At 37.0% G+C, this 13,429-nt stretch overlaps 1 protein-coding gene across 2 annotated transcripts in view; it reads right to left on the reverse strand.

Annotated features, from left to right (window-relative positions):
* LOC121635798 (inactive dipeptidyl peptidase 10-like) overlaps positions 1-13,429 on the reverse strand; it is a 119,885-nt gene that overhangs the window by 22,029 nt on the left and 84,427 nt on the right. For both annotated transcript variants that reach the window (XM_041979135.1, XM_041979136.1), the window contains exons 12-17: positions 11,917-11,955; positions 10,953-11,060; positions 8,927-9,018; positions 5,922-5,969; positions 5,690-5,808; positions 3,320-3,367 (exon numbers count right to left, since the gene is read on the reverse strand). In XM_041979135.1, coding sequence (XP_041835069.1) covers positions 3,320-3,367; positions 5,690-5,808; positions 5,922-5,969; positions 8,927-9,018; positions 10,953-11,060; positions 11,917-11,955 — 454 coding nt within the window. The remainder of the gene's footprint in view (positions 1-3,319; positions 3,368-5,689; positions 5,809-5,921; positions 5,970-8,926; positions 9,019-10,952; positions 11,061-11,916; positions 11,956-13,429) is intronic.

Here is a 13,429-nt window from a genome sequence, read left to right on the forward strand (position 1 = left end):
CTCTATCTCAGATGCGTCATGGGAAGAAATGGGGGAGGAATTATATCTTGTGGCTTAACGTATAGAGTTCAAAAATGTAAAAGGGCTGAATAGGTCGTGCAGTAGCAGCTGGCTGTTATTTACATGTTTTCCTCATTATTATGGGGTTTGGGAAATGTATGCCTGAGTAGGATATGCTCTGGATTATATTATATTTGATTCTATTTTATCATTTTATGGTTGATTTATCAATCTTTATGATGCCTGTCTTTCGACCTTTGAGCAGATATTGTGAAAGCAGATGTGTCCAAAGCACATTTCCCTAAGAGGGCAATAAATGATATCATATTGCAGAGTAAGATGACTTCCATCACTGTGTATAGCTGCTTTGCTGTAATAAAAATACAACTGCTTCCATTTTCATGTGCCAAAAAAAGCATGTTGGCAAAAATAAACAATCTATCAAACTTTTTCATAAGTTTCAGAATGTTTCACTGATTGACCTGATATATGAAGATCAATTCACAGAAACTTCCTTACATTTCTTACTAACATCAAAGACCCATTCCAGAGACTCTAAAATGGATATTGGACTTTGTTTTGGTATCTTTCAGTCAATACTGTGGATCCAACTTCAAAACTGTTAGTGGATTTTATAATATTAAATATTAAATCGAGTACAAAAAGAGTTTGTGAGTTAATCTTGGATATTTAAACAGTTTGAAAACCTCATAACTCAAAAAACATTGATTCTCAACCTTTTTTGAGGCAGTGCCTCCTATTCATTATTCATGTCCCCTACAGCCCCCCCATCAATAAAATGTAGGTGTCCTCCCTGAATATAAGCCCTACAGTGAAACTAATACCATGTCACTGGAAATTACATATGCAACACGAGGAGGAGGCAGAAGGAAAGGCAAAGGCATTCATCTTCAATTTAGATGAAAATGAACTAAATTGTGTCAAAGGTTTAAGCTCTGTGCTTGATGGTTTTCTGCAAACGTTTTACTGCTGGTTGCAGATAAGCTCATTTCAGCCGTAATGCACCTCAAACCATCAAATCCAAGTTATTGTTCATGGATTGCATGTGAAGAACATCAGGCCCCACAGAAGGGGCGGGACAATTACCAGCAGCCTGGGCCCTAAGTGGCATGACTTTTCAATGCACTGCACTGATGTAGCAGATTGGACTGCTTCGCACTGTCTCGAGCCTGCGATTGGTCAAAATGATAGTTATAAAGTTTTTTTTTTAATAATTAAGCACACAGAGGTGGAACAGCAGGGAGGCAAAGGGACATTTTTGCCCAGGTGGGCTTGGATAACAGAGGAAAGAGAGAACAGAAAGGAACCTTATGTTTTGTTTATTTTTTATTTTTAAAAAGGAACATCAGGACGAGAAGGCAAATGTCAGAAACTTTCAGATATTTTCAGAGCCACCTGCAGCATGAGCAGTCAGTGGCAACAGCAGGTGAGTTCACCGTTTAATAAAACAGTGATACAGGTGAGACGGCTGGTGTGTTACAAGCTGCAAACTTTTATCTGAACATCACATGATGGTCACTAGCTGAGATTCTCCATGTTTGTTTACCTGTGATAAACATCCTGGCAGTACCTGCTGTAAATAACTTCTTCCTGCTATTATAAATATTTCTGTGGTTTGTTGCAGTTCTATTATATCTCTGCCCAAATAGAAAAGCTACTTAATATTTCAACCCTGGATATACAGGAGGTCTTATATGAATTATCTGAATTTCCTGGTATAACCTGGATAAAATATTTGTTAATATATTGTGCTGTTAAACTGATGTTGTAATACTTAGATTGCTTGGTTATACTAGTTTGTACACAAATACTGTCCACATCCGTCCTCATACAAATGTTGAAATAGTAGTAAAACTGTGGCAATAAGGAATGTTTTATTAGCCCAGGTTAAATGCAGATGAGGGAACTTTTTTTATTTAGATTGGAACCCCTCCTTATATCGGAGTCCTGTTGTGGCTGAAGTATTGAGTCTTTTTGGTGAAGGTAGGGGAAAGAAAAGAACTGGACTGGTGGCTGATAGCTTTGTATGAATGTTGTTCAACATGGAATAATGACTTGACCTGTATGTATATAGTTTGCAGTATATAATTTGGGGTGGGAGGATGACTCCCAGTCTGACTTTTTTTCCAGTCCGGCCCTGCCTAACATGTAACTTACCGGTGTGATGGGGCGAAACTCAGCCAAATGCCTCTACTTTCCACCCAAATGAAACACAGTTCAGCATGTCTTGCTTTTGTTGTTTGGTGGTAAAAAAAATAACTTGTATTTTAGCTAGAAAAAACAGCTAAAGTCTACTCCTTTGAATCTGTGTTAGCTTGAAATGAATCACAAAGATCCAGGTTGTTTACGTAAAGAAGAAGGGGTTTATCTTTCTAAAATATACTACCTTTAGGTCTACTTTCTACTTTCGTCTGGCTTGTTATTGGTGTTTCTAAGGTGAATTTGGTGTTAGTTATAGTTTGTCCTGACTGATTGGTTGATAGAAGTGTCAATCATTTAAATCAACCCCTTTTCAAAAGCATTGCTCCCAGTGCCCCCCAACATAAATGTAATAGCTGTCAAAATCTGCTCTGGTCTGAACAAACTGACACTTGTCAGAATAGTGATGTGTTCAATGACATTTGCTTAGATTACAGTTGTATAATAGTTTCTCCTATGATTCACAGGAAGGTTGGCCTGCCCATGGTGGACAGAAACTGTTTTCCTAGGTCAGTACGTCTCACAGTACAAATCTTTTCTTTTTCTCCCAGAATTCTTTGTCCTCTTGGCGGGAAGGAGCTGTGGAGGTATAGTGTCATGCAGAAGGAAAGGCAGTATAAGCAGCAGTTCACATAAATTATTCAGCCCTTCATCTAGAAGATACGTAGTATTTCTGTTTTAGTAACCACTTCTCCACATGGTATGCAGGCCTCCTGCACAGTGCATGAAAACAGCACATCTCAAATAATTTTGCTTCTTTCTGCAGAGCCTCTAAGCTGAATAACATTAAATTACACAAGTGTGTACAAATCAGTACATTTCTTTCATCCTTTTCACTCTCCAGGCCTGCACAGTAAGGCTGACAACTGTCTGTTAAACAAGCCATAAAACGCTTTAAACGTCTTGAAATGTAAAAATTATCGGTGCAGTCTGGCGCCGTATCAAATCACCCAGCTGCTCATGTTTCCACACAAATGAGATGATGTCGCCTAATTGCTGCAAACTATTCTCCATTTCAGAGCAGTCATGAGCAAAAGCACATCTGCCTACCCACGCAAACATCACACAAACACCGGAATGGTAAATAAAGACTACTCACAGTCCACGTTGTCGAAACTTAGAAGCAGCACAGCTGGAACGCCAGGACCTGAAAAGACAACAAAATGTTCTTAATGAAAGAAAAACTCATGCTAATACATTTCTTTTTGGTTTAGTGTTTGGGAGCTTAAACATTTGGGACTTAGATGTGTCACTTTGATATCTAACATTTTTAGAGATATTTAAATAGTCAAATAAAAGAGCCTGGTGTCTCTTCATCAGCAAATCAACCACTTCCTCTGGAAGTTTGTCTCTGAACTGCAGGCCGTGATCATATCTAATCTCAATTGATTGTATAATAATTACCATTAATTGGCAAGAAGCATGAGGAGCTGGTGACATCGACCTACCGTGCAAACATTTCGTTGCAAAATTATGATCATCCTGATTATGATTGGGTCTGTAAAGCAAACATCTTCAAAATAAATCCAGAATTAAAGAAACATGGAAATAAAATTTAAAAAAAATGTACAGAATTATAGTTGTATTGTACTGTACTGAAGCTCAAAGGTTATTTAGCAGCCAAATCAATTAAGTGAACATATAAGGTCTAGCAGATAGTTAGACCACACGTAACAACAACCAGAAACGTTGATGTCATTGTTAGACATCACTGTGTTGAGAGTCAACTTCTTTTGTGCAGCAACATTGAAGCCTTTGCAGGAGGAATTGTCCTGTACATGAAATGTGCTGTACAAATAAACTGCCTTGCCTAAACATATTTTTCCAATTGCCACTCCTAAACCTTTATTCTATTTATCTTTTAGCCATTTTCAGAAATCTCTAATGGTCATGCAGTGCATAATTCTCTGAGTGTACAATGGGCCATAAATGTGAAGGCATGTCTGGTGTGACTTGGATTTGTTTACTTCATGGAGTTAGGGTTAGGGTATACTGGCTTGTACTGAAAACAATTATATATATATATATATACATATATATATATATATATTTGTCGTTGTTATGATATGAATATGTCTTATACTGTGAACACCAGTTTAAATAGTTTAAACAATGTTGGGAAAGTGCTGCAGTAGAAAATTTTGAGGGGGGACCTTTTTCACTGCTGCACCAGTAAACATGCAGCAGAACATGCAGTGAATGAAGCTGATGCAGACAATGACCTTGAACATAGAAAAAAGTCATATCTGTTGTCTGGAGACAATTAGGTCCTTTTTCTTCTTCTTCTCTTGGTTTTCTACCAAACCTACCGCAGTAATTCCTCTTTCAATTAGTGATAATTTGTGTCACTCTCTGATTTGTATTGGTCATTTCTCTGGGGGCTCGTCCAGGATATTTTTTTTGAGGCAGCTCAACTTTTTGTTTCCTACTGGGTGACCAAAGCTTGACTTGTTCACTGACTAAGCAAATTTTCTTAAGTTAGGTTGCTGTGCTGCCCTTTACCTCAGGCGCTTTTATTTCATCTTGCTTTATTTAGGTTTTTTTATGGATATGCCAGAAGGCACTATAATTCATTTTTGTAGTAGAGTGCATCTCTGGTCTGCTTGTAGCTCACAACCATGGTATGTCACTTCTTCTTTTATATACCATATATTCCTTAAATCTTGCACAAGTCTTTGCTTTATATAGGAGCCCACAAGTTTGGATATTTCAGGAAAGATTAAATATTGTGTAACGTCTTTAGCTCCATATACCCCCATCAGAAGATGTCAGACCATTTTCAAGATCACTTTAGGTGATTCAGCATGTTGAAATAAAACATATAGTCCTGATTAGTTAAAGAACCCATAATTCTATTCACTACTGTGGTTTCTCCTAACCTTATTTTGCCTTTTCCTTTCTTATTTGACAACCCACAGGCTCATGAACGGAGTTTGGTGTATAATAGCTCTTACAAAGTAGCTTTGCAATTCTTATTCAACTGTTGTGTATTAATCACCTGTGCTGTAATTTCTGTTGATTTTGGCTCTGTGTGCTACTAGTGGACCTTAGCGCCAAAATTGTTCTTCAAGTGGTGATGTGATTGAACCAGGCAGCAGTAATCAGGCTGGGGTGTGCCCAATCTGTCTGCAATCAGTTATCAGTACAGTGTGGGAGCTTGTTGGGATTAGTAACAGCAACAGGGTGTTTTGCTACTTTAAACTGTTTTTGTCTGAGTACACATAATCATCCATCAAAACTTGAATTTTTGTGCAACTTGAAGAAAGTTGCAAAATGCAAATTTCCCAAAATGCTCATCGGATTAAATCAACTAAATGGGAATTTTGCCATCCAGATGGCCATATAACCTCCACTCTGATACCCCTAAAAGGAAAAAGGGGACACCTTATCATGTGTTATAGGTCCAGGGAGGGCCAATACGATTGGACAGGATGTGGTTAATACATATTTGGTGCCAACTGTCTCTGACCTTTACACCACAGGATGGCGTGCTGTGCGTCGGGATTGACGTCCGCGTCAAAGAAAGAACACCCCTCCTTCAAGCCACAGGTCAGGCATTGCCGTGGAAACGAGCCGAGGGTCGACACACTGTTAAACAGAAAGAAACAAGTGTTACCTGAGCACAAAAACCCCAGTGTGCCATCCACACGCTGTTGCATAATGACACAGACTTGGGGATTAATTAGTGAGGTGTATTTCACCTGTATAAATGTCTTTGTTTGGCAGCGTACTCTGTGCTCAGGAAATATCTGCAAGAGGGAAAGAAGAGCAAATAAAGTAGGAAAAGGCCATATATCCACTATACATCCTCCTTTGCTTAATATATTTATATTGCTGCCGACTATTAACACAAATTTTTTTCCTTAAAGAACCGAGCAGCGCTATGAGCAGCAGTGGTGATATTGTCTTTTTTTGGCGAAAGCTGAAAAGGAAAAATTAAAATCAATATTATGTATTTTATTGTCACAACAAATCATTTCATTTTTTTAAGGCAAGATGGAAAACTGGCTAGAAAATAATAATTTATTACAACATTTTTTCCCTATTTTTCATACTTTGCTGTTCATGTGTAGGAGTATTCGTAAGGTGAAATATTAAGAGACTCTTATAATTAGACACTGGCATTAATGAGTTAGAGCCTACAGGGCATAATTCATCTTCTAACAGAGGATTAACATGGACATACACAGCTTAGAAGGCAAGAAAAGGTGAACTGTAAATGTATAAAGTAAAGAAAGAAAAATATGCAAGCCATTTTAAAAGGCGATTAAATTTGTGTTTGGTCAAATATTTCTCTCCTTTAATAATATCAAATAGTGTTGTATTACAGATCGATTATTTTACTAATATAGGACCCAATTTGGCAAAAAACATAGTAGATCCTTCCCAAGCTGACGACTTTTTAAGGAAAATACCTCAATCTGACAAGACCATATTCCTCCAAGCTACTGATGAAAATGACGTACTTAAAATTGTTAAAAAATGTAAGTCAAAAAAGTCTGCTGACTGGAATGGAATGGATATGTCAGTGTTAAAAGAAATAATTGAATGTATTCTTAAACCAATCACTTATATTTTTAACCTGTCCTTAAGGTCAGGAATATTTCCAGAAGGAATGAAGGTCGCAAAAGTGATCCCTGTCTATAAGGCTGGAGATAAGCAGGAATTTTCGAATTATAGACCTATCTCTATATTATCACAGTTCTCTAAGATACTGGAGAAGTTATTTCATAAAAGGCTATATGGTTTTGTAGAAAGGTACAACATACTAAGTGATCAACAATATGGATTCAGGCCCAAAAGGACGACAACATTAGCACTAGTGGATCTCATAGAAAAAATCTCAAAATCAATAGAAGATAAACAATATGCACTTGGGGTATACCTGGATCTAACTAAAGCTTTTGATACTGTTAACCATAAATTATTGTTAAAAAAATTGTTCAAATATGGAATTAGAGGTATTGCACTCTCTTGGATAGGTAGCTTTTTGGACAATAGATCCCAATATGTCCACCTTAACGGCTCTGACTCCCAATTGCAGCCAGTGACTTGCGGGGTCCCGCAGGGGTCAGTGCTGAGTCCTCTGTTGTTTATCCTGTATGTTAATGACATCTGTTTAGTCTCAAAAAAACTTCATTTAATTCTATTTGCCGATGACACTAGTATATTTTGTTGCGGTCAGAATTTAGAAACATTGTTAGATACTGTTGAAAAAGAATTAATAGTATTAAAGAAATGGCTTGATTTCAATAAATTAACTTTAAACCTTCATAAAACCAAATTTCAAATTTTTGGAAATCGTGCCATTAACGACGATAGAAACTTAAGAATTGATGATAATGACATAGAACAAGTGAATGAAGTGAAATTTCTTGGAATAATTATACAAAATAAACTTAGTTGGAAACCTCATATAAACCATATCAAAGCTAAAATATGTAAATCTCTAGCAATAATTTCCAAAGTTAAATTGTTCTTGAACGAGAAAAATCTATATCTTCTGTACTGCGCTCTGGTTCTTCCTTATATGACCTATGGTTTAGAGGTATGGGGGAATACGTACCAGACAAATCTAAATCCTATTTGCATAATTCAAAAAAGAGCTATTAGAATTATTAACAAAGTAACATATAGAGAACATACAAATCGGCTTTTTATTCATCTAAAAGCTCTCAAATTTAAGGACCTGATTGACTTCAAAATTGCACAATTTATGTACCATATAAAGACTAATAAGATGCCTATTCACATCCAGGAACTGTTTAAAAAAAGAGAGTACGTTTACAATCTTCGAGGGAGTGAAGTGTTTAATAAACCTTATATAAGAACTAATGTAAAGAAACACTGTATTTCTGCGGCGGGGGTTAATTTATGGAATAAGTTAGAACAAGAATTAAAAGATTGTACAACAATTATCCAGTTTAAAAAAATGTTTAAAGAAAATGTTATAAAATCTTATATTGAGACAGAAGGCTGTATGCAAGCATAAAAAGACGGATGAATATTTTGAGTCAACCCAGTGGAGTGGGATAGGGGTGCTGTCTGAAATGCTATGATGTATATATTATATAAACTTGTTAGTAAGCTGAAAGCGAGACTTCGGTGATGGTAGTTGTTAATATTGTTTAAGTTAAAAATGTACTAAAGGGAGGGCATAATAAGCTGAGGCTTCAGCCTATTCCTTTTGGACTTATTAGACATTCAAATGGTAATTTGTTTCTGCTTTTCGTTAATAATTCTCCGGTGGAGTTTTATTATGATTTATATTGATTGTGAAAGTGTAAACAAAATGTCTAACCATGTTCAATAAACTGAAACTGAACTGAAGCCGGATTACTTACCTTTACAACGAGGTATAATTTGTAATGATTGTGTTTCTGTAGTTTGAGCAAAACAGCTAAACATGTGGGTAGTGGCCCCTAAATATGTGCCAATATAGATTTATTCAATATAAAACACTATTAATGATTCATTCAATGATCATTAATGAATGAATTCAGAAAAACACATTTTTATGTAGAATTATTTAATACCAAAAAACTGAGCTTTTACCTATATTTAGTAATTTCTGATGTTTGTACTTAAGTTATTGGCAAGAATATTATCAGTAAAATGATAATTAAACTGTAGTAGCTTGATAAACTTTGAGATGATAAGGGATTATTTATTTTCATATTTATGATGAAAAGTCAAATTGACTTACATGATTTGGTTATTTTCATCGTAAGCTAAAATTCTCGTCACCTCCCAGTCTCCTGTTGTTAAGTGACGAACTTCAACCTGGTCGCTTCGTAACTGAAAGAAAAGAGATGTGAGGAAATTAAAGACTTCTCGGTTTTATGACTTCTCACCCTGCAATAAGCAAACTCTATTGAAGTAGACTGGTGTAGCAGAAAACAATAGAGAAATGTTCTTCTCCAAAATGCTGCTGCACCATCTACCGTCCGCTAAGTTCTTATGAGCATTTAGTGACTTTATAAAGTAAACACTTGAGAACGTCTGCTCTGATGTAGAAATTAAAATTATTTCTTCCTGCCACCTGTAGAGGGCGATATTTTACAGGTAGGCATTATGGATCTGTTATGGAATCTTATGACTAATATGGTCGTCTCAGTTGAAGGACTTATTTTATCTAGACTGAACAACTTTGTGTAGGATGTGTTCATCAACAAAGCTAGCGGTGGGGAAAAAGGTTTTTTTCTTTAGATGCATTGCGATGCGCTGCGATGGACTGGCGACCTGTCCAGGGTACCTGCATCCCGCCTGCTAACTGCTGGGATAGACTCTAGCTGCCCTGAACTGGACTAAGAAGTATAGAAAATGAAAGGATGGATGGCACTGCGGTGCGGACATAGATGATTCTTAATCAATGTACAAATGTAAAAAAAATGTATTCTTTAAGTGTTTTGAAGTGCAGTGCCCGGACCGTCTGTGGCGTGCACTTAAATCATATAGCTGAGTGTAAATCCCACTGGCACATTAAAAGCTAGCGTGTGGAAGTACTTTGGCCTCTGCGGGTGATTTCCTTTCCTCCAGAAGTCTAATGCGGATCAAAGAAGTGAACTCTGGTCCACCTACAAACGTATCTCTCGGTTAGCTTTAAATGAACCAAATACAGGAAGTAGACTCCAGCACAAAGGTCATTGTGGGTCAAACAATAGACGGCTGTGGCTCGTAGCTCGTAGTCAGACGTAGAGGGGTGCAGTAAAAGTTCTGAAGAAATATAATCAACCAAAGACCACTAGGGTTTGATGCAGCTCCATGTTTTGTTCTGAAGTCGTGGAAACAGAGGTTTTCCTGCATTAACTACTAGATGAAGGAGTTTTCTTCTGTTGTTTGTCACGACATGAGAAATCATATTACATGTTTCACTTGGAAAGTAGATAGTGGAAAGAGTATTATTAAGTATAAATAATGGTTGTGTGACGAGTCATCATACAGGGAAAAAAGATGCCTCAATAATGGTTTTATAATCGAATCACGGCCATCTGAATCGTCATCAAATCGTGATGTACCTGAAGAATCCCACCCCTATTATATGCATTCTTTAAATTAAAAGAAAAACCACATCATATAGAAAGCAACAAGTAAAGTACAAAGTATGTTTATTAAATTATTCTTGCTCATACTTGCGTTTAAAAAAATGAGCGCAAATATAAAAGATTTGTTAAACAGATCTTCATTTTGATGCCAACAAAGAATGTTGATAAATTTGACCTGTAGATAGCGCCCTAGACCAAACCCAAAGTCCCATGTAGGAAAAACCGACCCTGGTTTACATTCCTCCACAACTACAAATGCAGCTTGCACAATTATTAGCGACTTATAAGCCACCAATATGTGAAATATTATAAGTATATATTATACTGCTACTGTTTTGTCATCTTGAAATTACGCGTAATACACCAATACATTTGATTTATTATAACTAGGCTCAGAAAACACCTCCAGCAGCCAAAGAGGGTGACAAAACAGGGCTGTTTTTTCCCTGACAAGATTTAATTTATATTACAGTAGAAGCTGTGAAATCTTTGAAAAGCTGCAGGTAATAGCAGCGACACATTGGTTGGGATTAAATTCACCACTCAGTGCTCGCAATGACAAAATTACTCTACTTTCCTAGGAGAAATAAATCCTGCCTAGGCTAAGAGACTTATTAGATGAGAAAAGGACACAAATCAGACACAAAGACATGTGAAATAAGCAGGACAAAGCCAGTTTCCGGTCACCTTCTTGGTGAACATGGTGATGTGGTGGAAATCTCCTTGACCTCCCTGTTTGACGGGCAGAGTGAGGAAAAACCTGCTCCTGTCCTCGGAGAACAGCGGCTCCTGTCTCTGTGGGGAGAAACACACTTTATACATGAACGCTCTCAGCTGCAGAAAAGGAACTTACAGTCCTGATTTTCTCACCTAAATCTGAAGTCAAAGAATGGATTTTGCATTAAAGTACAAATCCTCAGCTTTCATTAGTGCTACTATTACTCATACGCACGTAAAAATCAAATAAAACTTATATTCAATTCTCTTTAAAACATGACTTTATTAGAGACATGTTTAGCTCTTTCTCTGCAGGCTCTTTGGCTAATTTAGGATCTGCTATTTATCTCTGAATTTGGCTGGATTTGAGTACACACAATCTCTTGTACACAATCTTAGGCTTTTGGCATAAGCCCACAAAGGAAGATTTGTTTCATCTCACTTGCTCTTATCCCAGGGAGTCACCTCATTTTTCCCACGCTGTCAAACTCACCTCATTCCTAAACTTGGCATCCCAGCTTTGCTCCAATGAGCCTCTGACCTGCTTTTGTTTGAGCCAATCAGTCCAATTCTTTTTCTTTTTTACATATAATTCTTTATTCTGTTGTTTTTTTCCATCTCCATCTCTTCATGATGCACAAGTGGTCTCATCTGAAGTCTCACACACCTGCTAACTCTACTCATCTAGACTCCCAGGGGTCCTATCTCCTCCCTTTTCTTTATTCATGTCATCGCCCCCCTGATCCAAACGACATAAACAACAGTGTTTTGTTTTGGTTTTTTTTTTCCAGCTGCAAGTAAAGCTTAAACTTGTCCATTTAATTAGTTTGACTTCCAAACGAATGAGACATCTGCAGGTTATTTTATGTTGGTTAATTTTAACAACGTTACAGCTGTCAAATACTATGCAGAGAGACGCATGAATCCGACTTACCTGTCTGGAGATCCATGTCTCTGAGGACTCCTCGTGTCTCTGGATGACAGAGCAAAACATGAAAGTTCAGCTTTTACCTTTCTGATATGTCGAAACAAAGCAAAAACAGAAATGAGTGGGACAAAACGCCCAAAGAAAAAAATTTAAGTGGTCTTGAGCAATAATGGTTCAGCTTTCTGAAGGTCGTGTATTTATTTACCATTGTTTCCTCATTAATGAATAAACTCCTCCATCATTTATTGTGTACTCCATTAAAACGCTCTTTCAATTTTTAAAGAAAGTGTGCCTAATCTGCAATAAAATATACTGGAGGAGGTTCTGATCTTGTTCGTGATGCACCTCTTTACAACAATTGGTGGAATTCTGCTTGGTACATTTAGGGGTGTAAAAACCCAATCTACATTATAGTGACCAAACGTCCTCTGTTACCCAGATATGCCGTCTTTGTAAGACGTAACCAGAGCTATCTGGTAACGACGTCTCCTCCTCTCACCTGCTTGAACTTAAACTGGGATGCACCATAACTTTGTGTTTTTATAACCTCATCTTATTAAGCTGAGCATCAAAACTGTGTGAGTGAATCTCTCTTCTCATATAGTCCCAGTGAGGTTTCACTCCCTCACTTTTTCCGTGGTTGTTTAATAAGACAGGCGAATACAAGGTTTGTGTTTTTGACTGATGGTTTTGACAAACTGGGGAAGAAGCTGTTCAGGTGTTTTAGATCTGAGTGTCCAAGTATCTAGTAAAACTAGGAAATGCAGAAACATATATGTAAATTCACGGATGAACTACAGAAAAAAATCCAATTTTCATCTTGGTGGTGATTCATGGGAAAGCAGAGAGCTGTAAGCTCACATCAGCTCTGCCCAAAGACAAGTTTCTCTTGCTCTTTATTTGTGTTTGTATGTTTCTACATATTTATTATGTTATTGCTTTATAAAGGGACAAACATCGAACAGAAAGACACACACAGTTTATTTAATTATTGTCCCAAAAAATATAAAAACATACAAGTTTTTTATGAGGACGATATAAATTCAGTAAAAATGAAAAAGAGCAGAGGAAAGTTGGCCTTTTCATCATTTGTATCTATCTACCATATAATGGGGCCATAAACACTTCCAACCAGAACGTCACACTCAGTTATGAATTATATATTTATTATGATTTATGAAACATAAATCAGAATTTGTCTACATTTTGCTGTGGTGTACTGAGAAGAAAGGGATCTCACTGAATGTTTTCTATCAAGTTCTATTTGCATCTGATTAAAGCCTGCAAATAGAACCCCCCTATCACCACCACTACATGTCCTCTGTTTTTAACAAGTAAAATCTGGTCACCCTAATCTGCACTGTCACATGATTCAATGATCAGCAATCCAATAGCACTGATCCAAACTGAAAATCTGGATCAATTACACCCTGGTAGCAGACATGTTTGGGCCTAATACAGACTACTTTTGGCACTTGTGGCTCAGTTACGGCACTGGCAATTGTTATGTGGGCCAGAT

This window comes from Melanotaenia boesemani, chromosome 24 (assembly GCF_017639745.1).
Source record: "Melanotaenia boesemani isolate fMelBoe1 chromosome 24, fMelBoe1.pri, whole genome shotgun sequence".
NCBI classification, from domain to species: Eukaryota; Metazoa; Chordata; class Actinopteri; order Atheriniformes; family Melanotaeniidae; genus Melanotaenia; species Melanotaenia boesemani.